This window comes from Armigeres subalbatus, chromosome 2 (genome assembly GCF_024139115.2).
Source record: "Armigeres subalbatus isolate Guangzhou_Male chromosome 2, GZ_Asu_2, whole genome shotgun sequence".
In the NCBI taxonomy this organism is placed as follows: Eukaryota; Metazoa; Arthropoda; class Insecta; order Diptera; family Culicidae; genus Armigeres; species Armigeres subalbatus.
This window is the reverse complement of record NC_085140.1, coordinates 435,044,148-435,063,754: the sequence shown is the minus strand read 5'-3', so window position 1 is coordinate 435,063,754 and position 19,607 is coordinate 435,044,148. Positions and strand designations below refer to the sequence as shown.

Below are 19,607 nucleotides of genomic sequence, written 5' to 3'. Positions count from 1 at the left end.
TATTGCAAGTCATGAGTTTCGGTGCATGCTGCTCTCCATCATGCGCCCAATATGTAAAAAACCTCAACGCAACGCGGTTCGAAGTGACTCATCCAACCGCCGTGGAAGCCATCAAAAAACGGCACTATGTTGACGATATGCTGGTGAGTGTTGATGAAGAAAACGAAGCAGTTCGGTTAGCAGAAGAAGTCAAATACGTACACGCGCAGGATGGCTTCGATATTCGTGGCTGTATGAGCAACTCCAAGCGAGTGCTTACTGCTCTAAAAGAAGCTTCTATTGTAGAGAAGGACCTACACCTCTCGCCGGAGGTAACCAAAGAGAAAGTACTCGGCATGTGGTGGCAGACGGAAAAAGATGAATTCATGTTTAAAGTCGGACAACGACCACGACGAAGCGAGAAATGCTCCGAGTCTTAATGACGATCTTTGATCCTTTGGGACTTGTGGCTCATTTCCTCATTTTTTTAAAAATCCTGCTCCAAGATGTCTGGCGCGCGAACGTTCAGTGGGATGAAGAGATTTCTGGGGACCTATACAAGAAGTGGCAACATTGGACGAAATTCCTACCACAAGTAGAAACAGTGCGGGTACCTCGATGTTACAGTTCTTCACACACTATTAGCAGCTGCATGGACATTCAGTTACACATTCGTCGACGCTAGTGAAGGGATTTGCTGCGGTGGGATTTCTTCGCTTTGGATTCAAAGATCATACAAAGTGTACCATAGTCGCCTCGAAAACCAGGGTAGCTCCGTTGAAGATGCTCTCCATCCCAAGGTTGGAACTTCAGGCTGCGGTCATCGGTGCAAGGCTTGCCCAAACAATTATCACTTCCCTCGCCCTTCGAATTACCCGCCGAGTATACTGGACAGATTCCAGAGATGTGCTTCACTGGATAAACTCAGATCATCGTCGCTACTCACAATTTGTAGCCTTTCGAGTGAGCGAGCTTCTAGAAACCTCTGAGCAAGAAGAATGGCGTTGGGTTCCTTCAAAGCTTAATGTAGCCGACGACGGGACAAAATGGACAGGGCTACCAGATCTTACTCCGGAAAGCAGGTGGTTTAACGGTCCAGACTTCCTGTGGCTCCCGGAATCAGAGTGGCCTCAAACGCCCCCACTACGCGCGCCAACAACTTTGGAGCTTCGTCCCCATTTGTTAACACATGGCAAAGGAGCTGTCGCCGGGGTGCCGTGTAGCCCATTTGTGTACGTGACAAACTTCTCAAACTGGAAACGGCTAAGGAACTGTATGGCTTTTGTTTATCGCTACATAAACATTTTGCGGATGAAGGTAAAACAACAACCAACACCTCATGGACCACTTTCTTCAATGGAGCTTAAGAAAGCCGAAGACCACCTTTTCCGCATAGCCCAGCACGATGATTTTCCTGCAGATATAGCGACTCTAGAACGCTCTGAGCGAGAAGAAAATAACATGAAGAACCTACCGAAAAACAGTCAGCTATACAAATTAGGACCTTGGCTAGACAGCAGAGGTGTACTCCGTATGAGAACGAGAATAGGCGCATGCAAGTTTGCGACCGACGATGCCATAAACCCCATTATCCTGCCTAGAGGTCACCACGTTACAACTCTGATTATACAGCACTACCATCGAAAATTCCATCATTGCAACCATGAAACTGTCATTAATGAGCTAAGACAACGATTTCATATTCCTCGCATTCGTGTCGGCTACTCCAAAGTACGCCGAAGCTGCCAACTATGTAAGAACGAAGCTGCTGCCCCTCTTCCCCCAATGATGGCAGACTTACCAGCGGCTCGGCTTGCCGCATTTACGCGGCCCTTCACATATGTTGGAGTCGATTACTTCGGCCCGATGGAGGCAGTCATAGGCAGGCGGACGGAAAAACGCTGGGGGATGCTAATTACCTGCTTAACAGTACGCGCTATACACATCGAACTGGTCTGTACCCTAAGCACGGACTCATGTATTATGGGTCTACGTAACTTTATTTCCCGTCGAGGTACACCAAGAAAAATCTACAGCGACCGCGGCACGAACTTCATCGGTGCAAATCGCGAACTTAAAGAGGCCATGACAGCACTCGATGAAGAAAAGTTCGCACGGGAATTTGTGACACCAGATACGGAATGGCAGTTCAACCCCCCGGCTGCACCGCACATGGGCGGTTCCTGGGAACGGTTAATTCGCACGATCAAGACTAACCTAATGGCGATCCAACCTGTTCACAAACCTACCGACAAAGTGTTGAGGAACCTGCTTATTGAAGTCGAAGGTATCATCAATTCGCGGCCATTGACACACGTCCCTCTTGATAATGATTCGGAACCAGCTCTTACACCCAACCATTTCATACTTGGGTCTTCCGACGGAATGAAGCCACTTACGACCCTGGATGACAGTAGCTGCGCATTGCGACGAAATTGGCGGGCATCTCAAGTTCTTGCCAATCAATTCTGGAGACGTTGGATCTCCGACTATCTTCCTGAAATTACCAGGAGGACAAAGTGGTACGAAAACACAAAGCCAACAGCGGTCGGAGACATAGTAGTCATCGTTGATTCCAAGCTACCAAGGAACTGCTGGCCGAAAGGACGGGTGATCAACACTAGTGTAGGAAAGGACGGACGCATACGATCTGCAACAGTTCAAACGATGAATGGGATATACGAGAGACCAGTAACAAAACTGGCGGTCATGGACGTTCGGCGCGATGAAGAGTAAGCTACATGGCTCACTTGGGGGAAGTGTTATAAAACGCACCTCTCTTACACTGGCAACGCTGCTCAAGGCACACTTATAGAGACGAAGATGCGATCGCACCTTCACGCTAGGCTATACGATGATAAAATCTGTCAGTGGGATGACGTTGTCGATTGTAATCAAAAATAGAGACATAATTGGATAGAGGAGAAAATGTGCTCCGAATAATTAAAAGAAAAACACATGAATTTGTTAGTATCTCTTTAAATCTACCTTAAACGTTAAGTAATTGGTTCGTATTTACTTAAATCTATCGTGCATTGTGCTAATTTCTATTATATATCGGTAAGAAGTGAACTCAAATATGTTAAACATGCATTATATCCAAACCTATTCATGTAAATAGCTTAACCTGAATTGAATTCCTGTGGCTCTACGAGGCTCAACTGACACCCAAGCTTGTTAAATACCCTTAGCATTTCAAGACAAACCAGAACCGACGAGAGGTTCGCGTTCTGTTCAACTTAGTGGAATCAGTAAACGTAAGTTATCACTCATAAGAAAATAAGAAAGAAAAGTAATTCCTCCCGTATACGCCCACAGGAATTTTATAATCATCAATAAAGTGATTTATAAAAACGGAATCAAGTCCCTGTCTTGGAGTGTTAACACTGTATCTTCTCTTATCGCCACCAGCCACCACCAGCCACCACCAGCCACCACCAGCCACCACCATCTGCCATCACCCACCACCGCTCAACGCCCACCACCAACTGCCCGCCACCCAACGCCTACCGCCAACCACCCACCGCCCAACGCTTACCGCCATATCATATTAGTATTATAACTAAGGATAAATGAAAGTGAAATTTACTTCCTTCAAAGAGATATTAAATCTCACTGGAAGTGTTCCTTTTGATGTATACAAGTTGAAAAGAAGAGGAGGTTTTATGCCTTTGGGAGAAGGATGTTTGTATGATTCCACTCCCAGGGGCTTTTCCCTGCTCCAAATAAAAAAAAAAAAAAAAAAAAAGAGGCTAAGTACGCTTTATTCAGCATTTGCCGTGCCTTGTAGGCGACTTGGTTTCTTTCTTTCTTTCTTATTGGCATTACATCCCCACACTGGGACAGAGCCGCCTCGCAGCTTAGTGTTCATTGAGCACTTCCACAGTTATTAACTGCGAGGTTTCTAAGCCAGGTCACCATTTTTGCATTCGTATATCATGAGGCTAGCACGATGATACTTTTATGCCCAGGGAAGTCGAGACAATTTCCAATCCGAAAATTGCCTAGACCGGCACCGGGAATCGAACCCAGCCACCCTCAGCATGGTCTTGCTTTGTAACCGCGCGTCTTACCTCACGGCTAAGGAGGGCGACTTGGTTATCGAATTAAAAAGCTTTAGAAGTAACACTCCCGTGAAGTCACTTGAAGGGTTGAACAAAACTGAAAGTTGTCAACATAATAACAAGAGCATCATTCAGAATAAGAGTAAGAAGATCCTCTTTGCGCAACTTATAAGGGGCCGTACACATATTACGTAAGCACTTTTGGGGGGAGGGGGGCCTGTTTTTTTTCTTACGCGCCATATATATAAAAAATAATTTGTATGGGAAAAAACAGGAAGGTCGAAAAACCCAGAAAAATTGCTTACGTAATAAATGTACGACCCCTAATCAGAAATTTTGGTGTAAATGAGGTCGAAACGGGATTTACTGCTTTGTGGACGAGCCGACTTTCGATCGTCATCAAGAAGAGACGAAACTCCACACACTCCGCGGGTCCTCGTGATGGCCCGGTGCTTGTCCCCACAGTTTGGGTACTCAGGACCCGCCTCCCTCCATCTGTTCATACTCTTTTACTGCATCGGGTGCATTTAGCGTTCAAAAATCAGCATAAAATCATGTTGAAAATCATTGAAAGAATTTTATCCTTGCCTTACTATCGCTATTTAATCACATGGATAAAGGAAGGAAGAACCCTCTTTTGGTCATAGTGTCAAGTCTCTGGTTAGTCAAGTAGGTGACCTATATTTCTCGCTTCCACCCAGGTTCAATGGTTCAATGGGCTGCTGCGAAATGCAAAATTTTCGCCAATAGCAAAAAGAGTCAGTGGTAGCATCGTAGCTTGTTTCATACTTTCTCCATTTATTTTATTCGTTGCATTTAATCCATGTGCTTGATTGTAATAAGGCTGACTACGATGGTACCTTTTGGCGGTCAGTATATTAACATGCTGGTTTTGAATGAGTGCTTGTACAACACTGTGTTACAAATGAAATAAAACAGTTTAAGTTAATGTGCGCACTAACTAATTCATACTCTATTTCCTTCACTTGAAGATGGCTAACCCTTCTAACTAAAGATTGTCATATTCTGTTTTTACTATGTATAATTAATATAAATATTTAAAGTGTGCTTCAATGCAATGGTTCAAAACTAGCGAGTCTCTGTGTATTATATTCACAAAGATTGACCGAAAGGGAAGGAAACCTCGCATTTCCGCATGCCTTTGAAGGCAAACCGTGAATAAGCGCTATTCTGGATGGACGGTCCACAAGGCTGTATAGCGTTGCATATATCCACGCATATATATCCGAACTTGTTGAATAGAAAAGTTGTGGAAACAATCACGTCCCATTATTTATTTGCAGGAAAGTGCGATTTTTCGACACTGACCTTGGCGCAATTTCAGATGTGGACGAATTCCTCGCGATGAAATCATTCGTTCGTGATCAACTGAAGGCAACGCGCCCTATCCGGTAAATTGAAAATTTGTAAACTGTATTATTTTCTGTTTTGAACGTTATGCTCTTTAAATGTACGTCGAGCTAGCTGGCAATAAATAGTGACCTTTAAGGTTATCGTCAACAGTCGGGAGAAGGACTGGTCGGGTGTGATGTCCCCGGAGCACGCATCGTCTGACCGAAGCAGTTTTAAGCCTTCCGGAGACAAACACCTTATTTAGCATACAACTTTGTAGCGTTTGTGAATTTCAGTTGACATCATCGTGGCTTCGGTGGGCATAAGTTGGGTAAATCGAATATTGTCTAGAAATTATGAGGCTTGTTCTGGAGGCCCGCAATGAGTGCATTTGTTGCGATACGGGTCAGGCGATCCTTGCTGTCCGTGCGGAGATATGCAAATTTTTCTTTGTTTGGCCGTTCCGCTGCATATGTGCCAGTCAGTGCACGTGTCCTTACATTCGGTGTGACAAAGTTGTGATGTCACTTTGTTAGAATTTCACATTTGCATTAGGAGCTTTCCATAGATCAGCGACTCCATGAAAAAAAGAATAGAGTCGAAAAAAGAAAATCTCCGATTTAGTTCAAAATGTGTATGAGATCTCTACCGAAAATAATTAAACCCGTAGTTTTTTTTTTGTTTCGCTCTTAGGGTGACCATTTTCAGAATAGGTCTGGCCAGAATTTAGGTTCTATGTGATGTGAAAAAAACGGCGTTTTCCAAAACTAAATATTTTCAAATCTTCATAACTTTTTACCGATTTGCAACCTTTTAGCACGAATGAAAAGAAAATAGTTAGCCTTTATATTTTTAAATAATCAAAATATCTGATTTTTTGGATTATCAACCTTTCGAACCACGACTATATTTTTTTAAATTTTGAAAAGCCGATGCGATGAAGAATCATTTTAATTCACGATGATTTCGAGTTTCCGGTTTTCCGTAGATTTCTTATACGGATCTGCAAATTCGCCGAGAGCTTTAATTTCCACAGATTTAGCGTCGTTGCCCGTATAATGAAAAAGTTCTAGGAACTTTCTTCAAATAGGCGTAACTGTGTTTGACCTTGAAATTTGAAACTGCCAACACTTTCTCGATTCAGCAAATTTCGTACAACTGACGTTACTACCAGATAGTTTGGAATCTATTCTTTCTGTTAGGTACATGGGCTCACTAAAATAGTTTGAATGAAGAGTACAATCGTTGTACCAAAAATAAAGGTCAGAATCAATTACGCCCATTTGAAAAAAGTTCCTAGACTTGATAAAGCACGAGAAAAAATTATTTTACGTATACAAAGCGATTTTCTGTCAAAATCATCGAAAAAAATTGTATCTTTATGATATTTAAATGGTTGTAGGTGTCATATAATTGCATAATACCAACCGAATTACAATGAAGGATACTCATTATGGTCGACAGAAAATTCAAAAAATATTGAACCGATGAAAAATTGATTAAATTGTGGTGAATATAGGCAATATGTGACAACAAGTACCAAAAACCCAACTTAATTCACAGAGTGGTGATACTGCCTTTTTCGCATTTAGCCAAGACACCAACCTTATATGGCGCTTATATAGTTCGATACCATTTTTTAAATAACTTCTAAACGCAATGGTCGATCGTTATCAAATTCAATAGTGATCAACAAGGCTTTGTCCCCTGTCGAATGCAACTTATTGCGAGAAAATCGGTTAAGAATTACTATATGAAAAGTGGCTAATGTTTTTCGGTTTTCGTGTGCACACACATACACACGGACAGACAGACATTTGTTCAATTCGACGAGGTGAGTCGATTGGTATATAACATCATGGGTCTCCGAGACTTCTATAAAAAGTTCGATTTTGGAGTGAAATGATAGCCTTTCGGTACAACTTTGAAAAAGAGAGAAAGGCAAAGGTTTTTTTTTTTTCAAAAATTGGTCTGTCGCAGCCTTTAAACTAGTTTTTAGAATTTTGGGTTGTTCTTCAGAAATGCTCCATATGCAAAAATCTTTCATCTAAGGCTTGAGCATCATGACTTTTCGAACATAGTGTTTTTTTGGGACGCCCTATTATCCATGTGATCATGATACATAAATTAATCGAGTTTTAAATAAACGTAAACTATTTCAGGTTTTCAAAACGTCCTGGAGTTCAGAACGTGTGATCTATCCGATCCACCAATTCCTGAACGATGTGCATCGTTATCGTTAAACATCGCCGTGCATCGTTAAACATCGCCGCAGGTCTGTTGAGCCGATGGAGTTTATAACATACTCGAGTAGTACAATTCAGACTGATTTGGTTGCTGGAACTCATATGTGACTTTGTAACGTTCTTTGGTTATCCCATTTTTTTTTATCCATAATTATAGATATATTTATATTATAAACTATAAAACAAGTAGATACTGTCAAAATAGTTTTATTAATTATATGAACCGTTTACATAACAACCTATGAAATAGTGCCATAAAATAAAAGTTTTGGAGCAAGTTTAGTTCTAGGATTTAAGACAGATGTCTCATAAACTTAGTTGAAGTAAATAAACGTGTATAAATGGGCGAACGCTGTTTGGTATTGGTAAACGACAAAAAGGTAATCTTAGATTTTATGTTCTTGAACTTTTCTTTATGCTACATCGGATCACTTTACGTTACGTCGGCTGAAGCACAGAAGTGAATCTCGGTGACCTTTACCTTTTTTTCATTTATTGAAGGTGTGTAAAATAATTGATGCAATGTGAAGTGAAAGTTTTATCTCTTTAGTGCGCGAATTGGTTATTAATTTTTCTAATTAAAATATCTTTTTCTTATACTAAAAATCTAGTTTGAGAGATACGTATCACTAGGGGTGAACACTGTTCTCTGAGCAGTTTAAAACTATTTATAAGGTAATTCAGTTAGAATTCATTTCTATATTATATATTTATTCTAATTTCTTATTTACGTTGGACCACAGCGTCCAACAAGACGCTTTTTTATACGATTCAAGTGCGTTGTATAAATGAATTCACACTAGATTTGTCATTAGTACGACCATAGCCGATAGCCCTGAGGTAATTAGTCCCCCCCCCTCTCTCTCTCTCTCTCTCTCTCTCTCTCTCTCTCTCTCTCTCTCTCTCTCTCTCTCTCTCTCTCTTTCTCTTCTGATCACTAGCATTTGCAACCAAATACATTTTCCGATTTTTAATTTTATTTTTCAGGCGAACGCCGCAGTGGGGTGTGCTACACACAACAGTCTTCTCCATTCAGCTCGGTCCATGCCTGCACTTCGCCAACCTCGTAGTCTCCGGAGGGTCCGCTAATCGTCCTCCACCTGATCGATCCATCTTGCCCGCTGTGCACCTCGCCTACTTGTTCCCGTCGCAGTCTTCCGATTTTCGCGTTGTGAACGATGGATGGTTCTCCCAACAGCTGATACAACTCGTGGTTCATTCGCCTCCTCCACGTACCGTCCGTCATCTGCATCCCACCATAGATGGTACGCAACACTTTCCTTTCAAAACTCCCAGTGCGCGTTGGTCCTCCACGAGCATCGTCCAGGTTTCGTGTCCGTTGAGAACTACCGGTCTTATAAGCGTTTTGTAGATAGTCAGTTTGGTACACAGAAAAAAATAATGAAAAGTAATCAGCGCGTAAAAAATACAGACGTGGAAAATTACACTATTCTGGGCGTACATGGATCTTTCCCAACAAGTTTGCCCTGAATGTATGCAATTTACATAGCATTATGACACTTATTCGTATAAAAAGTGACATAATGCTATATAAATTGCATACATTCAGTTGATAATATCGATTAAATTTACGCTCTTTTTGACATTCCCTTTATGTGCATTACTTTCGTGTAAATTTCAACAACTTTTTCTATCTGTGTACGGCGGCGAATTCTATTCGATCGGAGCGTCTTACGGAGTCCAAAGTACGTACGATTTCCAGCCATTATGCGTCTCCGAATTTCTCTGCTGGTATCGTTATCGGCGGTCACCAGTGAGCCCAAGTACACGAATTCTTCAACCACCTCGATTTCGTCACCACCGATAGAAACTCGTAGTGGGTGGCTTACATGGACCTCTCTTAAGCCTCTTCCTATCATGTACTTCGTCTTCGACGTGTGAAAATCGTGAAAATCGTACCACTCGTGTCAATCCCTGCCCTTCGTATTTACTCCCTCCAAAGCGATGTTGAATAGCAGACACGAAAGACCATCATCTTGCCGTAACCCTCTACGCGTTTCGAAGGGACTCGAGAATGCCCCTGAAACTCGAACTACGCACATCACCCGATCCATCGTCGCCTTGATCAACCGTATCAGTTTATCCGGAAATCCGTTTTCGTGCATTAGCTGCCATAGCTGGTCCCGATCGATTGTATCACATGCGGCTTTGAAGTCGATAAATAGATGATGTGTGGGCACGTTGTATTCGCGGCATTTCTGCAATACCTGACGTATGGCGAACACCTGGTCTGTGGTAGAGCGTTCACCCATAAATCCCGCCTGGTACTGCCCCACGAACTCTCTTGCAATTGGCGTTAGTCGGCGGCATAAAATTTGGGAGAGTACCTTGTAATCCCTAGTGCAGCGCTCTAGCCAGTGCCTCACCACCGTGTTTAAACAGCTCTCCTGGTAGTTGGTCAACTCCAGGGGCTTTGTTGTTTTTCAGCCGGCCGATCTCCTCCTGGGTTTCCTGGAGATTCGGAGCCGGAAGTCGCATGTCCTGCGCGCGTGCTCCTAGGTTCATTACCATATCGCCACCATTGTCTGCCATATCGCCATTCAGGTGCTCTTCGTAATGCTGCCGCCACCTTTGGATCACCTCACGCTCGTTTGTAAGAAGATTCCCGTTTAAGTCATTACACATATCGGGCTGTGGCACTTGGCCCTTACGTGAACAGTTCAACTTCTCATAGAACTTTCGTGCGTTATTAGCGCGGTACAGTTCCTCCGTCTCTTCATGGTCTCGATCTTCCTGCTGGCACTTTTTTTCTCCGGAAAATCGAGTTTTGTCTGTTCCGCGCCCGTTTGTATCGTGCCTCGTTCGCCCTCGTGCGGTTTTGCAGCAATCTCGCCCATGCTACATTCTTCTCCTCAACTAACTGCTCACATTCGCCGTCATACCAGTCGTTTCTCTGATCCGGAGCCACCGTGCCTAGTGCAGCGATTGCGGTGCTTCCAATGGCGGATCGAATATCTCTCCAGCCATCTTCAAGAGATGCTGCGCTCCGTTGGGAGTGCCACTTCCAGCTGCTGCGCGTAGTCTTGGGCTAGTCTACCGTCTTGTAGCCGCCCAATGTTTAGCCGCGGTGGACGACTCCGACGCGTGTTGATCATCGTCGAGAGTTTTTAACGCAGACATACTGCAACGAGGTAGTGGTCGGATTCAATATTTGCACTGCGGTAAGTGCGTACGTTCGTGATGTCGGAGAAGAATTTACCGTCGATTAGAACGTGGTCGATTTGGTTTTCCGTTACTTGATTAGGTGATTTCCATGTGGCCTTGTGGATATTCTTGCGGGGGAAGAAAGTGCTTCGGACTACCATTCCGCGGGAGGCTGCAAAGTTTATGCATCGTTGGCCGTTGTCATTCGATACAGTATGCAGACTATCCGGTCCGATAACCGGTCTATACATTTCCTCCCTTCCTACCTGAGCGTTCATGTCACCGATGACGATTTTGACGTCCCGCAGTGGGCATCCATCGTATGTCTGCTCCAGCTGTGCATAGAACGCTTCTTTCTCGTCGTCGGATCTCCCTTCATGTGGGCAGTGCACGTTGATGATGCTATAGTTGAAGAAACGGCCTTTTATCCTCAGCCCCAGCCTTTATCCTTAGCACATCCTTGCGTGGATTGGCTGCCACCCAATCACACGTTGGCGCATCTTTCCCAGCACTATGAAGCCGGTACCCAGCTCGTTGGTGGTGCCACAGCTTTGATAGAAGGTAGCCGCTCGATACCCGCTTTTCCACACTTTCTGTCCTGTCGCAACCTGCGAAGCCTAGCGACTTGCAGTTTCATGTTCCAAGCTTCCAATCGTGATCCTTTATTCGTCGCCTAGGTCGTTGCCGATTGTATCGAGTCGTATTATCTTCTATGTCGTTCGTAATAGTTGTTTTGAAAGGCGGCTTATTGGGCCTGCGCAAACCTCCTGTCTCGTCGGAGGGCCGTCGTGTCAGGCTGTTTAGCGTCCCACCTAACACCAGGACTTGGGCTTGTGCGCTTTGAGCGGCACACGGTCGCTTTGGCGGAGCCTACTTGCGTATTCATGCAGCTTTTTATAGAGAGGCGGTTCTCAACCTTTTTCTTGAGAGGTACCCCTTCGAACTTTTGCATTAATTGAGGTACCCCCTATGTTTTTCGCTAAAACTGAAAATTATCGTAACTCTTAAGAAATATGAAAAGTAGGCATGAAAACTAACATTTACTTTGAAACTTCTCAATTCAAGTTGATACATCGAGCTTCCTCCAGATTTTTTTTTACTATTGAAGGCTTCCGAGCGTATTGAAAGGAGACTTCCGAGCCTCTTGAAAGTAGGATTCCGCGTCTCTTCCGAGCGAACCCTCCGAGGCTCTTGAAGAAAAGCTTCCGAGTCTCTTGAAAAGCGCTTTTCGAGCCACTTACAAGGAGGCTTCCGAGCATCTAAAAAGGACGCATCTGAGCTGCTTTAAGGTATGCTCCCAAGCCTCTTGGAGAAAGAATTCCGAGTCCCTTGAAGAGAGGGTTCCGAGTCTCTTGAAAGAAGGCTTTTAAACACCTTCAAGGGAGGCTTCCGAGCGTCTTGAAAGTAGGCTTCCGAGCCTCTTGAAAGACCTAACGAGCCATTTTATGGAAGGCTTCCGAGCCACTTCTGGAGGCTTCTGAGTATCTTGAAAGGACGCTTTTGAGCCCTTTTGAAAATACTCATCTAAGTCTCTTAAAAGAGAATTCCGAGCATCTTGATGGGAGGTTTCAAGCTCTTGAAAGGAGGCTTTCAAGCCTCATGAAAAGAGTCTTACGAGCCTATTGAATGGTGGCTTTTGAGCCCCCTGAAAGGAGGCTTCGGAGTATTTTGAATAAGCATTTCTGAGCCGTCCGAGTCTCTTGAATGGCGGCTTTTTAGCAGCTTAAAAGTAGGCATTGGAGAATTTTGAATGGACGCTTCCAAGCCTCTTGAAGGGAAAGATCCGAGCCTCCTAAAGGGAGGCTTCGGAGCCTTTTGAAAGGAGGCTTCCGAACCTCTTGAAAGGAAGCTTTCGAGCATTTCAAAAATGCCCGAGTAGTACACTTGGCATACACGAGGTTCTGTAGCTGATATACGACCAAATCAAGTCTCATAAGTGCTGCTACAACCAAAGCAGATTTGTGCTGTTAGGGAGTCTTCCGAGCCATTTGAAAGGAGGCTTCGGAGTATCTTACATGGACACTTCCAAGCCTCTTGAAAAAAGAATACCGAGCCTCTTAAAGGAAGGCTTCGAGCCTTTTGAAAGAAGGCTTCCGACTCACTAGAAAGGAGGCTTCCGAGCCTCTTGGCAGAAACCTTTCGAGCATTTTAAAAGAGCCTCCCGATTTTTTTGGATGAAAGGATGCCTCCAAATCATTTTAAAAATGGTTTCTGAGCCTCTTGAAAGAAGGCTTTTGAGGCTTCTGAGAATCTTGAAAGGACGCTTCTGAGGCTTTCGAGAGTACGGTTCCAAGCCTCTTTAAAGCAGAATTCCGAGCTTTTAAAGGAAGGGCTTTCGAGCCTCTTGAAAAAAGTCTTCCGAGCCTTTTGAAAAAAGCTTTCCGAGCTTTTTAAAAGCAGGGGAAAAGAAAAAAAAAGTTTGAAGAAGAAAGCTTAAAAGAAGACTCCCCGGCCTCTAGAAAGGAAGCTTCCAAGCCTCTTGAAAGTATGCTTCCGAGCCTTTTAAAAGGAGGCTTTCGACCCTGGTGAAAAATGCCTTCCGAGCCCCTTGAAAAGATCATTCCGAGGTTTTTAAAAGAACCAGAAAAAACAAGAAATTTCATAGGAAAAAAAGCTTAAAAGAAGGAGTCCAGGCCTCTTGAAAGAAAATTTCCGAACCTCTCAAAATGAGGCTTCCGGGTCACTTGAAATGAGGCTTCCGGGCCTCTTAAAAAAAGGCTTCTGAACCTTTATAAAGGAGTCCTCCGAGCTGCTTCGAAGGAGGTTTCCGAGAAGCGTAGAAGGATGCTTCCAATTTTCTTGCTTCGAAGCAGCTGAGCTTTTCGAGAAAAAGCCTTCATGTCTCTCAAATGGAGGCTTCTGAATCTGTAAACTCTAGATTTTAGTTAAGAATCATATTCTTAACATATTACTCAACATGCAGTTTTGATCAGGTAGATTGCAAAGAAGATTTTTAAAATTTGTTCATTCGAGGTTTTGCCCTTTTGATCTTTTGTCCCACAGCCCTCTATCCATTGTACTGGATGTAGAAGGCAGGATTTAAAACAAGACAAAGTTTCGAAATAAAAAAATACAAAATTATCAAAACTTTATCAATAAGTTTTGATGAAAATTGTAATTCATCCGCCATTACGCTTTTTTGTCCGAGGTAACCCCTGGGCTCGGCGAAGGTACCCCCAGGGGTACATGTACCCCAGGTTGAGAACCGCTGTTATAGAGGTTTAACAGGGCCCACTGTCAAACCCCACCACATCCTAGGCAGGCCCAACAACTCGCAGATGGCCTGAGGAGGGTTCGTCAAGCCCTTGGACATAGTCCCTGCTGCCCTGGGACATAGTCCCTTTATTAACATTATTTTATTAATTCCAGATGGAACGTTTCCGACTCTCATTATAGTCTACATAAAGCACTTTCTAATTATAAACTACCAGCTTTATGGAAAGATTTTAGCTTCAACTATTTTTAAAATCAGTAGCGAACAAATGTTGAATATTTTTATGCTGGCATTTTCAGCGATATTCCACAGAATTATAACAATAATCATTGTTCACAATTCTGAATATTTTGTTGCAAAAATAAACAACTGATCGAACATTAGGTTCAACATTAGTTGTCCAGCAATTTTTTTTTCACTGCCATTGAGAATCACAATTTAAGGCATGTGAATTAGAATGATACCCTCAACTGTATGACCACAAAATTCTAAATTGAACAAATTCTAAACTGTTTAGATTTAGACTAAAGAAACTCAAAACTGTGCAGATTAGTTTTGGGTATGGACTTATGCTGTATTATTGTTTGTTAAACTAGATTTTTTTCAGCAATAGTTATTCATGCAAATGTTTTTCCAAAATTTCTAAAAATGCAGAACTTTTTAGCGCAAAAGGAGGAAATCTGGTTTTTAATGAAAAAGGAGGACATGTCCTCCATTAGAATACCATATGGTCACCCTACCTTTCGTTGGCTCTTTCGTACACGCCCGTTTCAAATCACTCAGAGAGTGAGTGAAATTGTATTGCCGTTTTTTTTCTCACGGAAATCCTTTTCATTTTTTGTAAAAAGTGGAATCAAATTTTGAGTAGTTCCACTTTTTATGAAAAATGAGTAAGATTTCCGTGAGAAAAAAAGGGACGGCAATACAATTTCACTCAGTCTCTGAGTGATTTGAAACGAGTGTGTATGAGAGTTTGCATGGTTTGCTCGTTTCGAGTCGAGATGCACAATGCCACCCCTGCTTACCGTTTTTAATTAAATTGCTTTTAGAATGTTTGAAACGAATTTTGAAAACTTCTTCGTATGCTTTCCCTTGGGGATTTTTTCGATTATCATCCTTCTGCTTCTTTTTCTTCATGCGTCAATCACGGAGTAGCAACCACTCTATATTAGAGGTTTGTAGATAGCAATAAGATCGACAATAAAACTGAGCAACTAGCTATTTTTCATTTATTTAGTCTACATCTAAACAGATAACACTGAATCAACAATTTGACGCCACAATACACGGTTTGAGGCCGCATCTCTCCATCCTCGGATACGCCCCACGCTCGCCAAGTCGTTTTGCACCTGGTCTGCTCATCTCGCTCGCTGCGCTCCACGCCGTCTCGTACCTGCTGGATCGGAAGCGAACACCATCTTTGCAGGGTTGCTGTCCGGCATTCTTGCAACATGTCCTACCCATCGTACCCTTCCGGCTTTAGCTACCTTCTGGATACTGGGTTCGCCGTAAAGTTGGGCGAGCTCGTGGTTCATTCTTCGCCGCCACACACCGTCTTCTTGCACACCGCCAAAGATGGTCCTAAGCACCCGTCTCTCGAATACTCCGAGAGCTTGCAAGTCCTCCTCGAGCATTGTCCATCTATCGTAACACTGCTTCCCAGGCGGGCCCTGTCGCGCTCTGTTCCGCCCACAAGCATGTACTTTGTCTTTGAGGCATTCACCACCAGTCCAACTTTTGTTGCTTCACGTTTCAGGCGGGTGTACAGTTCTGCCACCTTTGCAAATGTTCGGCCGACAATGTCCATGTCATCCGCGAAGCAAATAAATTGACTGGATCTGTTGAAAATCGTACCCCGGCTGTTACACCCGGCTCTCCGCATGACACCTTCTAGCGTAATGTTGAACAACAGGCACGAAAGTCCATCACCTTGTCTTAGTCCCCGGCGCGATTCGAACGAACTGGAGTGTTCGCCCGAAATCTTCACACAGTTTTGCACACCATCCACCGTTGCTTTGATCAGTCTGGTAAGCTTCCCAGGGAAGCTGTTCTCGTCCATAATTTTCCATAGCCCTACGCGATCTATACTGTCGTATGCCGCCTTGAAATCAACGAACAGATGGTGCGTTGGGACCTGGTATTCACGGCATTTTTGAAGGATTTGCCGTACAGTAAAGATCTGGTCCGTTGTCGAGCGGCCGTCAACGAAGCCGGCTTGATAACTTCCCACGAACTCATTCACTAATGGTGACAGACGACGGAAGATGATCTGGGATATCACTTTGTAGGCGGCATTAAGGATGGTGATCGCTCGAAAGATCTCATACTCCAGCTTGTCGCCTTTCTTCCAGATGGGGCATATAACCCCTTCCTTCCACTCCTCCGGTAGCTGTTCAGTTTCCCAGATTCTGATTATCAATTTGTACAGGCAAGTGGCCAGCTTTTCCAGGCCCATCTTGATGAGGTCAGCTCCGATACCATCCGTACCAGCTGCTTTATTGGTATTTAGCTGTTGAATGGCATCCTTAACTTCCCTCAAGGTGAGGGCTGGTTGGCTTCCATCGTCCGCTGAACTGACGTAGTCATCTTCTCCGCTGCCTTGACTTTCACTGCCTGTACTCTCAGCGCCATTCAAATGTTCCTCGTAGTGCTGCTTCCACCTTTCGATCACCACACGTTCGTCCATCAAGATGCTCCCATCCTTATTCCGGCACATTTCGGCTCGCGGCACGAAGCCTTTGCGGGATGCGTTGAGCTTCTGATAGAACTTGCGTGTTTCTTGAGAACGGCACAGCTGTTTCATCTCCTCGCACTCCGCTTCTTTCAGGCGGCGTTTCTTCTCCTGAAAAAGGCGGGTATGCTGTCTCCGCTTCCGTCTATAACGTTCCACGTTCTGCCGGGTACCTTGCTGCAACGCGACCGCCCGCGCTGCGTCCTTCTCCTCCAGAATCTGTCTGCACTCTTCGTCGAACCAATCGTTCCGTCGACTTCGTCCCATATACCCGACGTTGTTCTCCGCTGCGTCGTTAATGGCTGCTTTGAATGTATTCCAGCAGCCCTCAAGAGGGGCTCCATCGAGCTCGCCCTCTTCCGGCAACGCTGCCTCGAGATGCTGCGTGTATGCAGTGGCGACATCAAGTTGCTTCAGTCGCTCTAGGTCGTACCGCGGCGGCCCTCGGTACCGAACATTGTTGATGGCGGATAGTTTTGGGCGCAGTTTTACCATCACCAGATAGTGGTCAGAGTCGATGTTAGCGCCACGATATGTCCTGACGTCGATAATGTCGGAGAAGTGCCGTCCATCACTAGCTATGGTGATTGCTATTATAAATCCGCTATATAAATTAAATCTAAGAAGCATGGAAATTGTTACTTGGGTGTTATGCCTAAAGTATTTTGCATAATTATTTTTGGTATAACTTTTTGGTATTTTACCTCTTATGCAAGGCTAGTTTATACCAATTTCTGTTATCGAGGTCGTCGCTCCTGCTCGGGAAACCTTAAACATTTCGTAAAACTTTTTTTTCTAAAATCTATAACTGAAAATCTTTTCATTCGTGCCAAAAAGTTGCAAATCGGTCCATTGCACTATGGTCCAGGATACAGATTTACGCGGAAAGATGAATTTTACGCCAAAACTATATTTTTTAGAAAAAAATGTTGTTCTACAAAATTGTTCGAAATAGTAAGGCCATCATTATGGTTCTACCAAAAAATAGGGTGGCCCATCATATAAAAAAAATTAGAATTTTTTTTTCTTTCTCAGAATATTGACATGTTATGTTCTACAAAGTTGTAAAGCAGCTTATTCCAATCAATTTTGCCAAAAAATTTTTTTCTGTAGCTCATGAGTTGGTTGATTTAGAGCAATTTTACCTAATTGGATTAGGGTGTACCTCAAAAAAACAGTATTTTTTATCTACTTTTTTATTTTAGATTTTTCGAAAAAGTCGTCTTCAGGTGACTTTTAGAGCTCAAAAAATGCAACTTTTGATGGGTAAATATGCTCAATATATTTTTCCGATAAAAAGTTATAATCGTTTTTCTGTCAAGATTACATACAAAATTTTCAAAATCTGATATCTCCGGTTAGAGCAGACCAAAAAAAATATATTCACACGGCATATGAAAGAGAAATTAATACAGTCAAACCTCCATGAGTCGATATTGAAGGGACCATCGACTCATAGAAATATCGAGATGTAGAATAGAAAATCCTTGGAAAGCTCTTTGGAGGGACCATCACAGTAACCCAGAAAATATTTTTTAGTATGGAATAATTTGCTTCCATGAGTCGATATCGAGTCATAGAACATCGACTCATGGAGGTTTGACTGTATTCTTTATTGTGTCAAAAAATTGGGGATATGTTATTTTTTTATCTCAAGTTTAACCAATTTTACTAAAATCATGTTTTTTTTTCAAATAAATTGATATAACTCGACAACGGAAGAAGATACAGACGATATTCTTATAGCAAAACACGCGTTTTAAAAATCCCCAAAAGTCTTCACAAGGTGACATCCGTGAAAAATAAAAAATGAAATAAGCAGATCATAAATATTGTTTTTTAAGGGACACCCTAATCCTGGTAAGTAAAACTACTCAAAACAAGTGAGCTTAAGAGCTACATAAAAAGTGTATATAGCAAAGTTGATTGGAAAAAGCTGCGCTACAACTTTATAAAACATTTTATGTCAATATTCCGCAAAATAAAAAAATAAAAATTTCACATTTTTATAAAATGACCCACCCTATTTTTCGGTAACTCTGTAATAAGGGCCCAAGTATCCGGAACAACTTTGTAGAACAAATTTTGTTTCTTAAAAGTATGCTTCAGACCGAAAATGCATCTTTTCTCGTAAATCTTGCAATACGATGATAATGATAAAACTTATAAAAAGTGTTAAGGTACACCGGGGCAAGTTGAAATGCGGGGTAAGTTGAAACGGAAGCTGTTTTTGGATAGGAATTTGGATAGGAAATGACCCAATGCCCTGATTATTTTTTACAACAAACTACTCCCCTGAACGCACCTTCTGACTGCCATTCCCAGAAGATTTCAGCTACAAAAACGCAATCCCTGCCTATGTTTATTTTTCGCCCTTCGCAAAATTTTAACCAACTTTTTGACGTGCCAATAAAACAGGTCTCAAAATGATGTTTGGAAGAGTGTTTTCATCAAATTTTTACGGTAGCTAATTATTCAATGTTGAACAAGCATAATGATTATGAAAAATCGATGGGAGATCCGTTTTAATTTTTGTATTTCGGTCGTTTGAAATTGCTCCGCAATTCAAACCCATCGGGGCAAATAGAAATGTGTGGTGCGGGGCAAGTTGAAACAACGATTCAAAACGTCTCCCTCGCAATTTTTTTTTTCTAAAATTCAACATGGTCTGTAAATACATTCGGAAAACATAAATTTATAAGGTCCATGACTGCTGAAAATAAATTTAATAAATTTCCGCCCATCCCGTCATGAATGCAACCATCCTACAATCTCGACTAAAGAATAAAATGAAAAGGGGTCATGTTTTAACCGCATGGTCTAGTTTTGAGATTCTTAATCTACTTTTTCTCGTA

At 42.8% G+C, this 19,607-nt stretch overlaps 1 protein-coding gene across 1 annotated transcript; it reads left to right on the top strand.

The window, feature by feature from the left end:
- Positions 1-1,767: 1,767 nt before the first annotated feature.
- Positions 1,768-2,715, top strand: LOC134210371 (uncharacterized). The gene has a single exon (XM_062686425.1). It carries the CDS (start codon positions 1,768-1,770, stop codon positions 2,713-2,715), a length of 948 nt encoding a protein of 315 aa, XP_062542409.1.
- The last annotated feature ends 16,892 nt before the right edge of the window (positions 2,716-19,607 follow it).